The 19,517-nt window shown below is 41.6% G+C and overlaps 1 protein-coding gene across 1 annotated transcript; it reads left to right on the plus strand.

The window, feature by feature from the left end:
* The first annotated feature begins 559 nt into the window (after nucleotides 1-559).
* Nucleotides 560-16,948, plus strand: LOC141802329 (apolipoprotein B-100-like). Its single transcript, XM_074685869.1, has 28 exons — nucleotides 560-614; nucleotides 723-752; nucleotides 896-1,008; nucleotides 1,125-1,270; nucleotides 1,364-1,511; nucleotides 1,647-1,799; nucleotides 1,969-2,093; nucleotides 2,189-2,274; nucleotides 2,379-2,823; nucleotides 2,913-3,027; nucleotides 3,110-3,256; nucleotides 3,348-3,559; nucleotides 3,690-3,885; nucleotides 3,986-4,165; nucleotides 4,286-4,489; nucleotides 4,583-4,750; nucleotides 5,059-5,264; nucleotides 5,518-5,700; nucleotides 7,693-7,823; nucleotides 7,919-8,129; nucleotides 8,218-8,390; nucleotides 8,493-8,656; nucleotides 8,746-8,855; nucleotides 8,950-9,323; nucleotides 9,526-15,195; nucleotides 15,288-15,399; nucleotides 15,522-15,708; nucleotides 15,825-16,948. Exons 1-28 carry the CDS (start codon nucleotides 560-562, stop codon nucleotides 16,803-16,805), a joined length of 11,025 nt encoding a protein of 3,674 aa, XP_074541970.1. The 3' UTR covers nucleotides 16,806-16,948.
* The last annotated feature ends 2,569 nt before the right edge of the window (nucleotides 16,949-19,517 follow it).

A 19,517-nucleotide genomic window follows, 5' to 3' on the forward strand; every position in this document is an offset into this window, starting at 1 on the left:
ATAAAACACATTTGCTCTTCTGTTTAGGTGGCAAAAGGAGCAGGCACAGGTGCACTTTTGACTAAACTCCCTACAAACCTTTCTCCTTGAGATTCACTGAGCAGACCTCTTGTATTCTGACACCAAATCCAAGAAGTTATGAGTGAACAATTGCATGTTGATAGAGCTGTATATATATATGTTATATATGTTAGGTCTGAAAGTGTTCTAATATGAAAAATACAGTATAAGGTTTGGGCCTTATCTAAGTTTTATTGGGGAAATAGCTTTAGATGTTTGTATTTTGGATAATCTTACATTGAGTACTAAATAAGTTGTTTCAGCACAAAAAGCTGATTTTAGGGCAACATATTGACAGAAAGCTTTACGAAACTAGTTGCCTTTGTCCCTCCACACATACAGAGTGGACTTTGGAGCTAAGACAGTACAGTATGTAATCGCAACATACCTTGCGTTACTAACACCTTTGGTATATAAGGCACATGAGGAGGTTGAGGCCTCAGTCTCATCCGACTGCTTACCAAAGGCCCTGGAAGGAGGGAGGTGCAGAGAACTCAGGATGGGGGACTCAAAGCTCTTTCTTTATTTACTCTTAACCACACTTACCTTGTCTTGTGAGTATAATTTATTAGTTTATTATGAAAAGTACTTCTCACAGCTTGTGGGTTCGATAAACTAAACAAACACTTCAATCTAAAATTTGCAAATGGCTGTCATTACAGATGCCCAAGAGGAACATTCAAGCTGCCTGTGTGAGTTCAAGTGCTTCATATTTTTATAAACATGGTGCAGATATTACTTTCTGTGCACAGATGTTGTATGTTCAAAAATGTTAGAGTTAGTACACGTTTTGTTAATCATACAAGAGTCTAATGTAAGAACACCTCTCTGTCAGTAAACAAAAGATACAAAGCCCTCCACAAGTATGAGTACCTGTACAATGCTGAGTCTCTGAATGCCATCAATGGAGCTTCACATCTCAAGAATGGACCCATGGCCACTTGCAAGGTATGCTTCAAAAAAGCAATACATCTTCCCGCATTCTTTAAAAACAATTCAGGTGTGTTTTTCTCTCCAACTTATCTATATGTTGTAGTAAAAGCTTACATCATCCCTTGAAACAGGTTAAAATCGAGGTACCTCAGACTTGTAGTTTCATCATCAGCACCACTGGCTGCAGCCTGAGCGAGGTGGTCGACATGGACGCAGAGGGCAGCCCTGTGTTCGGTCCTGCTGCCAGCTCTGATGCCTTTGCTGCAGAAATGGAGAAGTATGTTCCACTAATGGGTTTCCATTCACTGACGTGATGGTGCATGACATGTTAGTTTCAGGGCAAATTTACTGATACTCACATTTTCTGTAGATATCCTCTGAAGGTTGTGGTTGAGGGTGTGTACACTGTGAAACTGTACCCCGAAGAGGGAGAGACAACAACCATCCTGAACATCAAGAGGGGTATCATCTCTGCACTGGCTGTCCCTCTGGTGGAAGAGGAGAAGAACAAGAACATGGTAAGTGTCCCACTCAGCTTTGTAAGCTAAAAATTCAACCATCTTACTCTCTTGTTTGAGCACTCATCAACAGCCAATAAAAAACATTGAATAGAAACTAAGCTAAGCTGTATTAACATCTCTCACCGGTTTCAGCCTTCAATCCATGGCATGTGCAAGACCCAGCTGACGATTAACACCAGAGAGGATATTGCAACAGACATCAGTCTCACCAGGGATCTGTCCAGATGTGACAAATTTGTCCCAATGAGAGATCACTCCAGCCCACTGGCTCTCATTTCTGGCATGGTAAGGTATCTCATTTAGTTCAAGTTTAGATTACAAGCACGTGCTACAATCATTTTTGTACATTTCTATGATCTCACCCAGAAAAAATCTCATTGCTCCCCCTCACTTGGTTCAACAGACTTGTAATCTTTCAGCAGTTAAAAACAAAACTTTTTTTTTTGTCTTGCAGCATTATCCTCTTTCCAAGCTGATCAGAAGCACACAGACCTGCAACTACAAGTTTGATAATGAGGAACAGCACATGACCTCTGGCTCCTGCACTGAGAAACACATTCTCATCCCCTTCTCACACAAGTAATATTAATTATACTGAACCGCAGTCTGACAGAATAAGCCAATAACCTAAGCCTTGCTATCGTCCTTTTCAACCTTTTGTTGGTTCTCCACAGGGAGGAATATGGAGTTACCAATGTTGGAAAGCAAAAACTGAGTCTGGTTCAAGTATCTTCTTACACCAATGAAGTCTTCAATCCCAGTAAGCTCCTTTTCATGTCCTGACCATTTTGATTACTGCTATTTACAAAAAAAGAACTTAAAGCCTAAATGATTTTATTTTTATTCTCTCACTGCATATCAAAGGCAATGCTGCCAAAAGTCTCCACATGGAGATTGCAGAGGACAAGAGTGTGATCCAGGATAAAGATGCTGGTCTGCGTCTCCTGGGAGAACTGGCTGCTCTGCCCGAGAACGAGGGACACAGGAGAGCCGACCTCTTCCAGAGGCTTGTCATCATGGTCCGTGGAATGAAGGCCGAGACCCTGAGCCCTGCCATCCCTGAAGCTCTTGCTGTGTCCAGAGTCCTGACCTACCAGGTCCTCGCCCAGTGTGGGACGCCTGAGTGTAGCAGTGCTATCATGCAGATCTTCAGGACTCTAGAAACTTCTTCAATGGAAGTCGATGCTGGAGTTTTCGCTTTGGGCCTTGTGTCCAATCCTTCTCCCCTGCTGATCAACGACATGCTGGAGATGGCCAAATACAAGCCCAGCAAGCCCATCATGTATGCTCTGAGCAATGTGGTCAAGAGGTGAGTGGATCTAGCCTTGTTGTAAACCATGGTAATAAGTCTTATTTTTCCAAAGTATTGGGATTGTAATTACTAAATTTTTGTTATAGATACTACAAAGCTGAAGGAAAAATGATCCCTGAGATTTATGCTGTTGCTGAGTTTATGACTCAGCAGCTGGGTGACTGCTCTGGTGACAAGGACAAAACTTTTTTGACTCTAAGGGTGGGTAAACTTATAGACATATGAAAGTTAAAATGACAGAAAGCACCAATGAGCATAATATTAATGTATCCTTTCACTCTAGGTCATTGGAAACATGGCTGCAGCTGTTGGACCCGCCAGTCCTGCCCTGAGAGCCGCTGTGATCCAGTGTGTGAACCAACCCGCTGCTCACCTGTCTGTACAGCAGGCTGCCATCCAGGCATACAGGCTCACCCCTGTCCCTGAGGAGGCAAGTCCAGTTGTACAGAGGCTTTCAAATGAAATTTTCTGAGAGAAAACATCGACTGTATACTTATTTTAGATGTCTTCTTTGGTCACAGGGCAGAGAGGTTCTCATGCAGGTTCTGTTGGACGGTACCAGCCCAATCCAGAAGCGTGTCGCTGCATATCTGGTTCTTATGAAGGACCCCCAGCCCAGTGAACTGGCCCAGCTGGCAGCTGCTCTGCCCGTTGAGCAGGACAACCAAGCCAAGAGCTTTGTGATCTCCCATGTGACCAACATTCTGTCCTCAACCGAGCCAGAGACCCTTGAGTAAGTATAAAGCAGTACCAGGTTAAGACTTAAAGTGATCAAATTTGGAGTATCACCTTTTGTTTTAAGTAGGTGTTTCGATGTGACCACAGCCATCAGGTTTATAGAATCATTTGTTTCTTCCCAACAGACTGAGGCAGAAGATTCTTGATGCCCTGCAGGGCAATCAGATTGGAGCCATTATGGACCCCACCAAGTTTTCAAGCCACTACAAGATTGGATCTGTGGAGGGCAACATAATCTTTGAGGGGGCCAGCTACCTGCCAAAGGAAGTCATGCTTGAAATGACTCTGAAGGCTTTTGGCTATGATGTTGACATGATGGAGGTAAACATCTTGTGCTATTCATCTAAAAATGGCTCATGACAATTTTAAGTAGAAAGTGTTCTGTTGGTAGACTAATGTCCTAAATGTGTAATCTAAACAGATTGGCATGGAGGGCAAAGGATTTGAGACCACTGTTGAAACCCTGTTTGGAGAAGATGGTTTCTTCCCTGACACTGCTCTGAAGATGATGTACTTTGTCTCTGACAACATGCCACTTAGAGTCAACGAAATCCTGCAGAACATCATGCCTGCCTTGAAGAGGGACAGGATGAAGAGACAGGTATTATGAGAAAGTGTTTTGTGTTCTATGAAATTTGTTACTGTCTCATAATTGACTTGGATAAGAGGTTCTAAAAAACAGCTATGACCAAGTAATATACCATAACATTTGAATGTGCAGGCTTCCCAAAGCTTTGTGAGAGACATTAGTCGCAACCTCAACAAACTTGTGAGAGAGCTGAAGACAACACCAACTCCTGAAGCAATGGTTTATCTGAGACTCCTGGGGAACGAGCTTGGGTATCTGCGGACTGATGAAATCACAGATATCGCTTACTCTGCTGCCATGATGGCTGACAGCATGTTCAAGATGTTTCCTACTGAGGTAAAAAAAACATCTTTGTTCAGAGTTTGTTTAAGTTTGACACATTTAACATTTTTCAGGATCCTAACTACATTGGTATTTTTCCTACCACAGCTGCTGAAGGCACTGATGACTAAGGTTGACAATGCAATCTATGGCCACTACATCTTCATGGACAATGAATTCTCCCTGCCTACTTCCACTGGTGTGCCTCTGAAGATTGCACTGTCTGGTACTTTTACCCCTGGCATCAAGGGCGGACTGAAGCTTGCCTCTGACATGGTGAGTATAGTATAGTAGTAGTAGTAGTAGTAGTAGTAGTAGTAGTAGTAGTAGTAAATGAAACATCTTTTTTTAAAGTAGGTTTTACAAGAATTGAGTGAAGCATTAGTCCACACAGGCCATAAAGTCAAGCTTGGCTTGGCTTTTTGGCATTCCACATAGGCAGGTGGAAGGGTAGGGACATCTCAGAACAGAATCATTCCATTAAATATAACTTCTGACATGCAAATAACTCATTTTGACTCATTTTTAGCTGTGTAGTATTTAGGAATGCAGATGAGGTACCTATGTGTGCTGTGTGTCCACAGAGTGAAGTGGCGTTCATACCTTCAGCTGGCATTGAGTTTAACACTCGAGCTGGGTCATATATCCCTGAATATGTCACATCTGGATTGGAGATGCACACCAGCATGTACCATGAGAGTGGGCTCGCTGCCAGGATTTCCCTTACAAGTGACAACGTTAAGCTGACCATCCCTGCTCCAACGCATCCTACAAAGATAATCACTATGAAGTAAGGCTCAAGTGGCTTTTTCAGCCATCACACATGCAAACACAGTACCATGCCTATAGAAAATTAAGGAACAGGAGCCAGCTTTATTAAAAGAAAAGAAGAAAACTCAACATGCAGAACAACAGCGATTGAGTTTAATAAAACAGTGTAATGTGTAGCTACTCTCTAAGGACAAGATATGGATAAGTGTGGAAACAACATGTCAAAATATATTTAACGAAAACATTGTCCTGGTTTCTTTTCCCCCCCATAGAAACAGCCTGGTGGCATTGACTGGATCAGGGGCAATGACAATCCCACCTTTGGTTACTGACAAGGTTAATGTTAACGAGTGCACTCCTTTCTTCACTGGAATGAATTACTGCACTACTCTGCAGTACACTGATGCTTTCTCTCAAGAGACAGCCCCTTATTTCCCCTTCACTGGAGACAGCAAGTAAGTGAAACTTTCTAACTCAAAGGCTAAAAATGTTTTATCATATCATCCCATAGTGTGACATTCTTTTTGGAAATCATTCACGCCACATCCTCAGCTAAGAAACCATCCATCTTGTGCCAATGCCATAAGTAGCATAAAGATCTAGGAGGGCACATGAGCATTAAATAACAACATACACATTTGGTGATGCATTAAAATGAAAATCCTCAGCCAAGACTGAAAACTAAAAATGAAGAAACCAAGACTGAAAACAGAAAAACCGAAAGAAATGATTATGTCACTTACTAGTACCATTGCATTTATGGCTATGACTGTGTACTAACCTCACTATAATCAAGGCATTGCATTTGTATAAATAAATATTAATGCTTCAAAGAAAAATTAATTCCTCACAGAGTTGGCCCAGGGAGTCAGCACCATCTAAAAAGAGAGATTTATTTTTGCATTCTTGTGGTGGTTGCAACATTATTTTTCCCTACTCTCTGTCTGCTTTTTTAGGTTCTCGTCTCTGTGTTGCACGTGTTGAGGTGTCTGTAAACGTATCAAGCAGAGCTCTGCTATGCTCAGTTTTTAGCACATGACCATGTGGAGACAGAAATCACATCCTGTCATGTAAATAAGATATATAACATAAGGCTGTTTAGTCTTTTAAATAAAAGGACAAGGTATAGAGCTGTTCTTTAAGGGAGGTACACTTTAATGAAATCTGCTTAGAATAGAATAGAATAGAATAGAATAGAATAGAATAGAATAGAATAGAATAGAACTTTATTGTCATTGTAACAAGTACAACGAAATTGAAGTCACAGCAGCAATCAAGAAAACAAAAGTATGAAACTGCAGAAAGGTCCATAAGAAAATAGATGATGACCGTTTGTCCATCATTCTCCAGTTCAGCCAGCCTCCACCTCCACAGGGTCCAGGACTGAGCTTCTTCAGTCATGCTCCATCTCTGTCTCCTAGATCCTGTCTGCTCACAGCAGGTGAAGCTCTTCCAATGTGGCGTTGGTGTCTGATGTTAGCTCCCTTAGCCATGTCTGTGAATAGCATGATGCTACTCTGCCTGGTATTTGCTGTGTTGCTGGGTTAGCATGGCTAGCTCGTCCATCTTATTGGAGATAGATCTTAAGTTCTCAATAATGATGGATGGAAGGACAGGTCCATGTTGTCACTTCTTAACTCACACCTGAGAACCAGCACGTCGTCCTCACCTCCTTCTCCTCACCTTGTGGAAAGACATCAGGCCTTACACCAGTTAGCATTGGCATGCTACAGGCTGCTAACATCTGAGTTCACATGTAAACAATGCAGCCATGGTTACATGTAGGATCTCCAGACAAATACAGGAGAAAAAGTAGTAAAAATATCGCTGAAGCCACAAAAAATTTGTTGTCTATGACCAACAAATGAGCCATACAAAGTAATGATCCAGTCCAAACACAAAGATTACGAAAAAGAGACGAAAAAATTACAAGAAACGGACAAAGAAAAGAGAGCTGCTGCATAAGGCAGCCATAGCCAATAGGGCGGCGCCTAGCAACTGACAGTGCTACACTGATACACTGTGATCTGGGGTTATTTAGAAAAAATAAATTTGACTGGGAGGGCGCAGAAGGCCTAGCAGTCAAGGTTGTGCCACATGAGGTTTGCCCTTGAGCAGGTGGCCCGGGTTTCAAACCGGCCTGTAGCCTGTTTCCCGCATCATTTTCCAATCTCACCTTGTTTCCTGTTCTATTCACTGGCCCTTCCTCTCTAATTAAACGCACAAAAAGCCCCCCCAAAAAACTTTTTAAAAAGTCTTCTGGCTGGAAACCAAAAATGCACTTTGAGGCCATTTTCGGTGGCCGAATTGTCAGTGCATCCCTCATGTGCATCTTTAGGGAACTTTTGTTGCCATTCAGACAATAGGCTTTCCAGAGAAGGTCATGCATTTTTAAGCAAGGACATGCCAAAGCTCATTCTTACTTATAAATGTATTTGTTTTAATAGATTTGCTGTGGAACTTCACCCGACTGGTGAGGTCACTGAATACACTGCTGCTGTAGTCTATGAGTTGCTCAGAGAGGGAGAAGAAGGCCGGCAGAAGGTTGATTCTGTGAAGTTTGTTCTGAAGGCTGAAGGTAGGATAAGATATTACGGTAAAATCTACTTGATGGTTCAAGAAATCTGACCAGATTAAAGGTATAATTCCACACTTATGGTTGGTCAACAACAGGAGCAGAGCCCACTGAAGCCAGAGCAATTGTGAAATACAACAGAAGGAAGAATGTCATCACAGCTGACATCCAGATCCCAGACTATGACATGGAGGCTGGACTCAGGCTGGGTGTTGTTGATGGTAACACAAAGGGCAAGGGAACTCACTCCATCTCTCTTGACTTAATCAACAAGAACATCCCTCAGCTTTCCCTTGTTGGCCGTGCCAAGTAAGAAATCAGAAATAAACCACTTTCGTGTCACATTAATGTAACCATAATGGTTGACGGTAGACTGACCTGCTCGTGTTCTTTTCAGTTTGAAGGCAAAGAAGGAAGGAATGCTGCAAGTCCAACTTCTTATCCCTTCTATCAGTACTGATGCCACTCTGACAGCAAACCTTAAAAATGACGGAGACTTAAAAATGGAGCTCACGAGTAACATCAGGATTTTGGAAACCACCGCAGAGCAAAAAATCTCAGTGAAATATGGTGCGTTATTATTTCAGTATAACATACTTTTTAGATATCAGCAGCTTTAGAATGACCAAGAATTTACTTTCTGATGATTCTTGATTCTTCTTTTCCTCACAGATGCCAGCAATGTTGAAGTTGGATTAAAGTCTAATGTAAACTCTGGTAGCTTAAACTCCCTTCCTTACACTGATCACATCAAGCAGTATTGCCAAGATATTCTTGAGCTGCAGGTGGGGAATACTGGCAAAACTGCTGGTCAGATCTTGAAGGAATTTATGGAGGTAAGAATCTTTCTTCTTAAAATTGACTATCAGATGTTTAGTTGTATCTTAACTTGAATTAAACTGTATTTACGCTTTTCATTCTCCAGGGAGCAGACAACCATCTGGAAATGTATACTGCTGATATCCCTTACATTCAGAGCTTCAGAGTTCCGGATGTGACAGAGATTTCACTGCCAGAAGAATTGTTCCTTAATACGTAAGCTTTATAAAACTCAGTGATCAATGTATCAACCTTAAAATGTTACTGTGATAACTCTATTGATTTGCTGTTTTTGTTCCCTTCCCCTAAGTGAGGCAAAGGCTGTCTACTACTTCAACAATGAGCACTTCACCATTTCCATCCCTATTCCTCTTGGTGGAAAGTCAACAGAAGAGTTGAACTTCCCACCAGCTTTGACTACGCCTAACATTTTCTTACCAATTTTGGGGCTAAATTTCGTCTCAACGAAGATTCCCATCCCAGAACTTTTTGTCCCTGAAAGCCTGACATTGGCTATTCCTCTTTTGGGCAAAGCTGAGGTTTCAGCTCTGATGAAGAGCAACTTATACAACATGGAGGCCTCAGTTGCTGCCGGCAAAGATGTTGTGGAGACACCAAGCTACTCAGCTAAGTTTGACGTGACTGGAACCTCACCACTTGACATCCTCTCAGTAAAGATTGAAGGTATTGTACTGATACATGAAAAATGTATAATATTTAACTGTCTGTAACCAAGAATGAAGGAAGAAGTTGATAGTTTTTACACAAAAGACTTGAATGTGTAAATCTCATTTTGAATAGCAGGACATGAATCTCTAGATTATGTCAAAGTCATTTCAGTATTTTGCATTGATCAGTTGTCTGTCCTTATGTCTGTTTTCACTAGGCTCTGGGATGTTGGCCACCACTGATGCCATCAAAGCCAACTTTAAAACCTCTTTAGTTCATACATTTATTGAGGCTAGTATTGACTTTGTTGAGGAAGCCACCATCACAGACAAATTTAATCTAAAATCCAGCAGCAAGATTGAAGCCAGGAGCCCCTTGGGTGTCAGTATTGCACTTGAGCACACTGGTATGGCTGGAGTCAGTACCGATGAAATCTCTGCTGACAGCAACTTGGAGGGAGCATGGACAGTTGGACCAGCTCATGGCAAAGCCACTGCAACCCAGTTAATCACCATCGCTCCATTCAAGCCAGAGGCGAAGATTGACTCCTCTGTTCAGATTGACTCAACAGTCTTGACCAATGTTGCTGAGGTTTCCTTTAGAGACAGCAAACTTTTACTGAAATGTGAGACAAATGCAGGCCACAATGAAAACCGTGTTTCCTCTCTACTGACTGCTTCATTGAGTGTCAATGGTCTGTCTGTGAGCAGTGGCGCTTCCATGAAGCTCCTGGAAAACGAGGCTATCCACAAGGTTATTCTGAAAATGAACAAAGATGGTTTGACCACAAGTGGAACCACCACTCTCCAGAGCCCCCTTTCCCTGGAAAACACCTTTGATGCTGTGCTTGATGCCTCAAAGGCTACTCTGAATATTAACAACAAGGCTGCTCTGCGGGACATTAAGGTTGATAATGCCAACACTTTGGCCATCTCTCTCTCTGGCCTTGACTTTCACTCAAAGGCTGAAGCCAGCGCAAGTGAATATGCCTCATACACACATGATATCACCATCGACCTGAAGCCCTACACAGCTTCTGCAAATGTAAACAACAACCTGAAGCTTCTTACAGCTGAAGTCATCAATGAGGCAGTGCTCAAGGCAGAGCTCTACAAGATGGATCTGACCGGAACCCTGAAGGCCATCTATGGTGAGGAAGAGATCAAGCACACCTACCAGGTCACTTATGCCGATCTGGCTGCCAACGCAAAGTGCAGCACTACTGGACAACTCTTTGGAGCTCATATGAGCCACAACACCGAGCTTGAAGTTATTGGTCTTGCAGCCAGGCTCACCAACGATGCCCGCTTCAACTCTCAGCCACTGCGCTTTGATAACACCATTCGCTGCAGTGTTGTGCCTTTTGATTTCAATCTTGATGCCATCTTCAATGCTGATGGAGACATGACCATGTATGGAAAGCACAGCGCTCAAGTCTATAGCAAGTGGTTCCTGAAAACACAGCCCCTGGCACTTGCAAGCTCACATGAATGCGGAGCATCAGTGACCCAGCAGCTGGATAACGGCTTCTCCCTGGAGACAACATTTGACAACAAGATGGAAAATATTTGGACAGTTCAACAGCAGATGAGCGGTTTCAGTATGAAATCAAAGGTGAATGAGCATTCCCTCAGTCAGGACTTGAGCATCTACAACACTGCTGAGAGAACAGGACTGGAAGTTTCAGGCACCATCCTTACAAACTTCCTGAACCGTGACTCCACAGAGAACCAAGAATTTACCCATTCGGGGTTCTTGAGGTATGACAAGAGTACAGACAGTCCTTTAATTCAATTCTCTCTTGTTGACAATCTGCCAGCTTTAGTTGAAAGCATCAAGGGTTTTGTCAAGTATGCTGGAGAGGCAATGCAGAGTTTCATCAATGATCCGCTGATCAGGGCTAAGATTGACTCCTTCCCACAGTATGTTGATGACTTTGTCTCTCAGCTAAATCCAGCGGAGAAGATTACTCAGCTGAATCAGTATTTGAGTGATATTGCCCAAGAATATGTCATCTCTATGGAGGATGTGGAAGCCATACTGAGAAACCTAAAGGCAATTATGGAGAAAAAACTCTCAGATCTCAGTATATTTATCCAGAGAATTGCTGATATGATCAAGAACATTATTGTCGGTGGCGTCATTCCTGAAAACCTCATTCAGAAGACCCAGCAGCTGCTGGATGCCATTACAGAGGAACTTGACATCAAAGCCCTGGTTATAGATGTGATTGATAACGTGAAGAGCATGATTGAGCAAATTGACCTGGAAAAACTGAAAGGAAGCAGCATTGCGTTCCTGAATGATATTGATGCCAGTTATGAAATCAAGGCTAAACTGCAGATGATAATAAGTTTACTGAAAGAAACCATTCAGGCCTTTGACTTGGAAGTGGTTGTTGCTAAACTAACAAATATCATCTCATCCATAGACTTCAAAGCTTACACTGATGCACTTGTGAGTCGAATTCCCACTGAGACTGTCGGCAGCATGACAGATACCATCAGGGAAATTGTCCTGGACTTTGACATCCTTGGTGAGATCAATAATTTCTTGGCCAACATAAGAGAGCTGATGATCAAGTTTGAGATTGAAAATAAAGTTCAAGCAATCCTTGAAAAGTTAACAGAGTTCATTAAGCAGTTAAAAATTGAAGAAACCACAACAGCTTTAGCAAAGCTGTGGAAAGACGCAGACATTTCAACCAAAATAGTGTATGTCTTCCAGGATACAGTTAACTACTTGAGCGAAAATGGAGTTGAGGATGTAATGGCTGAGCTGAATGGCTATATTCAGATAGTTGAGCAGAAACTGAATTCCCTTGACTACAATGGTTTTGTGGCTTATGCCAATGAAATGATAGTCCAATTCACAACTTTAGTAAATGATATTATGGTGTCTCTTGAAATCCAGCAGAAACTTGAGGCATCAAGGGACTTTGCCAACTTCATCTTGTCATTTAGTAGGGGTGCCTTGGACCAGCTGAAAGAAATGAAATTAACAGAATTTTTGCAGGAAGCAAAAGACAACTTTGACCAAGTTGTGTTTGATAATATGAGGAAATTTGCTGAAATTGTAAAGCAGGGAATTGAAAACCTGGATATTAATGCTAAGATTACTTCCTATCTGCAGTTGGCAAAGGAGCACTACAGTGAATTCATAACTGTTGCATCTAATATTTTCTCTAATATAGTTGAGATCCTGAAGAAGCCAAAAATTGTCCAAGAGGTGTTGCAAATCATCGAAGGAATTCTTTCTGGTCTGGCTGAAGCTGAACTGATGATTTCATCCTTCACAATCCCTCTTACTGATCTTACTCTTCCTTCTATGAAAATTAGCCTGGATTCGCTTTACCAGTTTGAAGTCCCACAAGAGCTGGACATCCCTGAGTTTACCATCATGGGTTTCTACACTGTGAAAGCCACCACCATCACTATGAATGAAATCCAGCAGACATTCAATGACTTGATTGCTTATCTTTCCAACCTCCAGACAAAGCTGTTTGAAATAGCTGCTGCATTTGAAGACATGGCCACGAGTTACATTCCCACCTTGCCTGAGCTTTCACTTCCAGAGATCACCATACCCGAGTTCTCTTTCCCCACCCTTCCTGATGTTCCTGCAGATAAATTTGTGCAGACTATTAAACTGCCACGATTCAAGCTGCCAAAAATTCCTACTGAAATCATAATTCCAAGATTTGGCAAACTTAGTTGTGAGATGAAAGTCAACACTCCCAACTATACTATTAAGAATGCAGCTGAAGTCCAGAGCTCTCTAGATGCAGAAAACACTCCTCAGCTAACAGCTCTTCTGACTTCCCAAAGTACATCTACAAACTTGGAAATCCTCAACTTTAACCTGGATTGCACTGCACAGCTTGCCATTCCCACGGGGCGTTTGATTGTTGCTGAGACCCTTAAATTCAACCACAGTTTTCTTGTTGTAGACCATGATTTATCAGCGACATATTCTTACTTCTCAGCCCAGGTCTCAGCAAAGACCACCGTGAAGTCCACCACAGGACCTTACGATGCTGAGCTTCTAAATGAAGCTTTCTTGGCTACCGATGGTGGTTTATCTGCCACCATGGACACTTCCTATAAACACGTGCTCAACCTACCAGTTATGGGCCTTGCTGGTGAGACATCTGTTACTCAGAAGGTCATCGCGCGCCAGGAAGGTACCTCTATTACAATAAGTGTAGATAATCAGGGTACTGCCTCTGTCAACTCTCAAGACAATTCTCTCAGGAGTGATCTACAAGTCATAGTCAACCCAACTCTGCATGAGATGAGGCTTGAGCTCAAGGTGACCCATAGTGCTGATATGACTGGTGTTGTGAATGGAGGCCTATACAACGTGATTGACGCCACTATTTGTCCCAGGGAGCTTCTATTTAGCCTACAGAATAAGGGAAATTCCAAGGTTTATGTAAATGATGATGTGACTTTTAAAATTGACATGCAAAATGATTACTCAGCAACCATCAGGCCTAACACACAGCATATGAACACTGTGGCTCTGGCTCGATTGAATCAGTTCAAAGTCCTCTGGAACTTGACTTTAGAGAACAATGAGATGGAGACTGCCATCCTTTCTAACGTTGAAGGGGAGACAAATCTTGATTTCTTGACCAAGCCCATTGACATTCCTGAAATTAATATTCCATTGATTGATTTACCAACCCCAGCTATTCGTGCTCTGAATCTATACGAGCAAACTGGACTGAAATACATTTTGACAACCACCGAGCAGGCTGTGAACTTTGGTGCTAAGATTGTCTACCAGAAAAGCCAAACTACCCAACTTATTGAAATGATCCAGATTCCCTCTCTGGGTAACCTAATCGCAGATCTGTCTTTCAAGTCTAACATAATTAATTTAAATGCCAATGCTGGTCTGTATACTGAGGATGACATTGTGTTCCGTCTTGGAGCTACCACAGCTTCAGTTTTTGAGAGTCTGAAAGCCAAACTTGACAGCACCACAAGTCTCACCACCCAGAGAGGAATCAAGCTGGCCAATTCCCTGATCCTTGAAAATCCACACATTGAGGGAACTCATGACAGCTCCATCAGTGTGAGCACTGAGACACTTGAAACTGCTGTCTCTGTGGCTACAGTAGCAAAGGTTACTCTGCCCATTCTCGAGCTGGAGGCAAACCAAAATCTGGTCGCTGACACCAAGACCAAACCAAATGTTATGTCCACCTTGACAGTCAAGAGTGACTTCAACATCCCTGTGATTAAGGCTGTTGGGAAGGCAGCAATGGACCACAGTCTAAAGCTGGATGGAACCTATGAATACATTTCCATGGAGTCAACAGCTAAAATGAACATGGACAGCACTGTGCTTGAAGACTGCCTAGTTTTTGGAGTACTGGATAATGAGATCAATCTGTTCCTGAACAATAATGGTTTGCGTACCATGTTCAAAATGTTCACTGATGCCAACCTAAATTACGACACAACCAAAGTCATTGGTCTGGATGTAAATGAGAGTCTTGAAGTTGAAGCTTCCTTGAGCCGTGTGTATGCAGTGCTGAAGTATAGCAGCAACAACGAAGCCAACTTGCTCAACTTTAACACCAATGGGAAGCACACCATTCAGACCACCACTGACTTTGCTCCACAGTCTGTATTAAATACTGATATTGAGATTGACATATCTCAGCTGAGCAGCCTAGGTGACCTCACCTTCTCTGACAAAACTGTTGCTGAAGTGACAGTTGCCAAGCAGAAGATTTCCACAAAGGCCAAGTTCGTCAGCCCTCTGTACACCACCAGCCTGGCAGCTGAATTGGATGGCAGTGCACCCGTGTTCAAGGGCGACTTGAAGTCATCTGCCACCTCTGCTTTTACCTTCTTGGAATATGACATGGATTGTAAGTTTTTTTTTTTTTTTAGCAAATACAACATTTTTATTTGCTGGAAACAAAAAAGACTCATTTTAACGCAAGTACTTGTTCTTAAACAGCTTCTGTTACCCTAAACCTTGAGGATGCTGGACTAATGCTGACTGGGAAAGCAATTTTCATCCATAGTGATCTGACCATGGACATTCAACAAATTCTTTCTCATACACTGGTGTAAGTTTAAATTTGTTTCATGCTAGATGTTGTTGATGTAGCTGTTGCTACTCTATTCGTTTACTGGGTAAAGTTACCTTCTGTGCCACAAAAAAGTGACCAATGTTTTACTACCTCCACAGTGACTCCCGTCTCACCTTTAGCATGGACATAACCAGCCCTGGCTTCACCGACATCAATGTACGCTATGCTTTCCGCAAAGATGGAATGAGCTGCACAATTTCAGTTCCATCTACTGGCTTTCTTGGTCTTCAGCTCCATGGCAGAGTCCCAGCTCAGATGAATGCCAGGCTTTATGGCAGATATGCTGTAAGTATCCCAAACTAGTTTTACTTTGCACTACAATAGCAAATCGATGTTTTTATCTTATTTTATGTTGTTTGGGTGTGTGTGTGTGTGTCTGTGTGTGTGTCTGTGTGTAATAGTCTGAGCCAGGAAAGGATGTAGATATCGTCACCATTCGAGCTTCTGTCAGAGACACTGATAGGATGAATCTGAAGATGATGATGAACATGGAGGCCCCTGAAATCATGCTCAGTGGACTTCAAGAAAGGCTTCCAGCTATCACCGACAGTATTTCTAACTTTGCTGAGAAATACCACCTATCCAGATATGCTGCTCAGCTAAAGAACAATATTATCTACTACATTGAGGAGGCCCACACAATTGCGAACGACCACGCCCCGCACCTGAGCCATGTGTCCATTCTCTTTAGGAACACCATTGTTCAGTACCAGAAAACTCTTCAGTCACTCCTGAATGCTACCATCAGTTTCCTGAGAGACACTCAAGTCAGATTGCCTGGCTCTCAGGAGATGCTACCCCTCATTGAGGTACTCAACAGGATGACAATCAGCCTTACTAATTTGCTTGAGAAAGCATTCAACTTTGTGAGTGTTAAAGTAGAGTACACTTTCAACGTTATAATTAACACTTTCAGTGAGATACAGGTCACAATGCCCATTGGTGATGTCATGGCTAGTGCCAAAACAATTGATGAGATAAGAGAAAGGGTAAGAAACATGTTCAACCATGTTTTGAGTCTTCTGAAACACCCAGAGAGTCTAGATGTAGTTCTGGAAAACTTGGGCAACACCCTGAAAAATTATGTAGACAAAGCTCAAGACTTGGTTGACACCCTGAGGTCTGATGCCCTTGATGCACTTGCTGTCTTTGTTAATGCTTTTTACAAGGAACATGCAAGGTTAATGAGGACAATCACAAAATACGCAAACAGAGCTTTGGACACTGAGTATATAAAAGACTCTGTTGATTACATTCTTGATGTTGTCAGAATGGTTGTAAATCAATTCAACCGTACTGTTTCTGACTGTCTGCAAACCGCTACTGCTCAGCTCAAGTTTTATGTCCGGGTCAAGGGTAGAATGCTTGAAGTAAATCTATGATTTTATATTCTCCAGTAAGCAGCAGATTAAAATCAGAACCCTTCAAATGAGTTTCTCTTGTGTTTCAACAACAGTGCTAGTGAGGTTGTAAAACTCTAAAAGATTTATATTGTGTTGTATTTAAGGATAAAATAAATGGTATACCGTGCAAAAAAAAACAGGTGAAAACATGTATAGCATGTTGAAAGTCTACATTTATTGATTTGTGTGTTTGAGAGTTACTTTTAATAAAGTGTATTGACTTAACAGTATTGATTTGTGATTGTTTTCTCCTGTGGTCACTTCGTACATGCACTTACATAATCATCTGTTCATAAGTTTCCTGCATCTGTAATATTCACAATACAACAATGAAACAGTAATTAATCCTTTTCCCAACCAAGTCAAAAAGTCAACCCATTTCAACCTGCTCTCAAGGTTTCTTAACTTGTTAAGAAATAACCTGCAAGTCTTGGGATACTGAAGGCTTAGCCTCAAGTTAAAAGACTATTGGTCTTATAGAATAGAGTAGAATAGAATAGAATAGAATAGAATAGAATAGAATAGAATAGAATAGAATAGAATAGAACTTTATTGTCATTGTAACAAGCACAACGAAATTGAAGTCACAGCAGCAATCAAGAAAACAAAAGTAAGAAAGTGAATAGAAAGTGCAAAAAGGTCCACAAGAAAATAGATGATGACAGCTTGTCCATCATTCTCCAATCAGCCAGCCTCTACCTCCACAGGGTCCAGGACTGAGCTTCTTCAGTCATGCTCCATCTCTGTCTCCTGTCTCCTGTCTGCTCACAGCAGGTGAAGCTCTTCCAATGTGGCATTGGTGTCTGATGTTAGCTCCGTTAGCCATGTCTGTGAATAGCATGATGCTACTCTGCCTGGTATTCCCTGTGTTGCTGGGTTAGCACAGCTAGCTTGTCCATCTTATTGGAGATAGATCTTACGTTCTCAATAACGATGGATGGACGGACAGGTCCATGTCGTCACCGCTTAGCTCACACCTGAGAACCAGCCATTGTCCTCACCTCCTTCTCATCACCTTGTGGGAAGACATCAGGCCTCACACCAATTTGCACTGACATGCTACAGCTGAGTTCACATGTAAACAATGCAGCCATGGTTACATGTTGGATCTCCAGACAAACACAGGAGAAAAAGTAGTAAAAATATCGCTGAAGCCACAAAAGGTTTGGTGTTCATAACCAACAAATGAGCCATACAAAGTAATGATCCACTCCAAATACAAAGATTACAAAAAAGAGACGTGCTGTAAAAGGCAGCCAACTGGGGGGCACCTAGCAACATGGTTGATCCATGTGTTCAATTATGGTTGATTCAGAAGGACTACCAACATTTTATTTTGCCAAGCACTGGTAACAACTTTATATGGATGAACAAGATATGCTTTCAAAAATATTAAACAATCGCTGTTTACTTGAACCACATATAATCTCATAAATCTATGATTAAATGCATTATGTAAACAGCCCAGAAGTGCTTTAAGGAACCATTTGCCGTTCCATTGGTCCGAATGCCTAATCAGACCATCTTCGAGTCTCAAAAACAGTAACATTATAAACTCTAACCAGATTGGTTTTAATTTGGTTGGGGTAAAACTGTCAGACTTTTAAACAAAGCTTGTGAACTTCAGAGATGGTGAACAATATTGTCCTTGACAATTTGCTTTGCAATGATTATACAAAAAAAAATAAGATCTTCACGCCATCATAGTATCTTTACATACATTTTGCTGACCATTGCTTAATCTGCTCTTTATTTATGTTAATTAGCAAATAGAGATTATTTTCAAGTAGAGAATGACCAGCATTGTCAGGGAACTGTGTGTTGATTAGCCTACCAATCACATGTAGGTCTACCTTTGAAAAGGGGATAGAACATATTATCATGCAAACAAAAATCTGACATCATTATTTAAGTGAAAAAAAATGTTCGGGTACTTTCTTTGTCAGTTGGTTTCCTGTGATATAGAGGAGAAACGAGACACCTCCTGCTCATAAGTGGCTGGCTTGAAATACCTATAAACAGCCAGAAGGGGTCACTGCAGTATCTTCTTGAGAAACTGCTATGTTAGTTCTGCGTTACATGGCTGTAAAGCTGAACAGTCAGTTTAGAAAAATGGTCAGAGACTGAGGCTTTTGGTCACTGTGGCAGCCTCTTGTATGGTTCTTTAGTGTAGTGGTCTTAACTGTACAAATTAATATCAGAAAAAAATGTGTTTCTTAAATAAATATGAGTTGAATTTTATTTATTAGACTCATTAGAATCTCAAGAATACACTCTGATAGCTTTGTTGGTTTGAGAAAAACTTTATAATCAGCGAGGCTTCTGAAAGTACCATATCAGTTCTCTCAGGTCTAGATGAAATTGCTAGACATACCCATAAAAAGTTAAAGAAGTTAAGAAAAAAAAATAACTTTTAGGAGGGCTGGTTGGGGAAACTTTGTCTTGATGTGGCTGCCTTTGAGGAACAGTGTGACATTTTTAAAAACCTTTGATCTTTGGCTCTCTCTGCTTTACAATACAAGGACATGTTATCCAACAGTTCCTGAAGATACCAGAAGATACCAGCCTGTAAGTAGGGCAATGATCCTAAGGTGCTTCCCAGTGTCATAAACCCATAGACTGAATAAAACATGGATGTAGTCTCAGTGATGTCATCCATGTTGAAGAAAAAAAGTTGTGATGTGTGTTGAA

This window comes from Halichoeres trimaculatus, unplaced genomic scaffold (assembly GCF_033239565.1).
Source record: "Halichoeres trimaculatus isolate MK-OKI-2021-1 unplaced genomic scaffold, fHalTri1.1 fHalTri1_scaffold_13, whole genome shotgun sequence".
NCBI classification, from domain to species: domain Eukaryota; kingdom Metazoa; phylum Chordata; class Actinopteri; order Labriformes; family Labridae; genus Halichoeres; species Halichoeres trimaculatus.

Bases quoted from the DNA above. Each gene is read 5' to 3' on its own strand.
- LOC141802329 (XM_074685869.1), top strand. From the start codon at position 560: ATGGGGGACTCAAAGCTCTTTCTTTATTTACTCTTAACCACACTTACC. The intron at 8,130-8,217 runs GTAAGAAATCAG...TGTTCTTTTCAG, and splicing joins TCCCTTGTTGGCCGTGCCAA to TTTGAAGGCAAAGAAGGAAG. The intron at 8,391-8,492 runs GTGCGTTATTAT...TTTTCCTCACAG, and splicing joins AAAAATCTCAGTGAAATATG to ATGCCAGCAATGTTGAAGTT.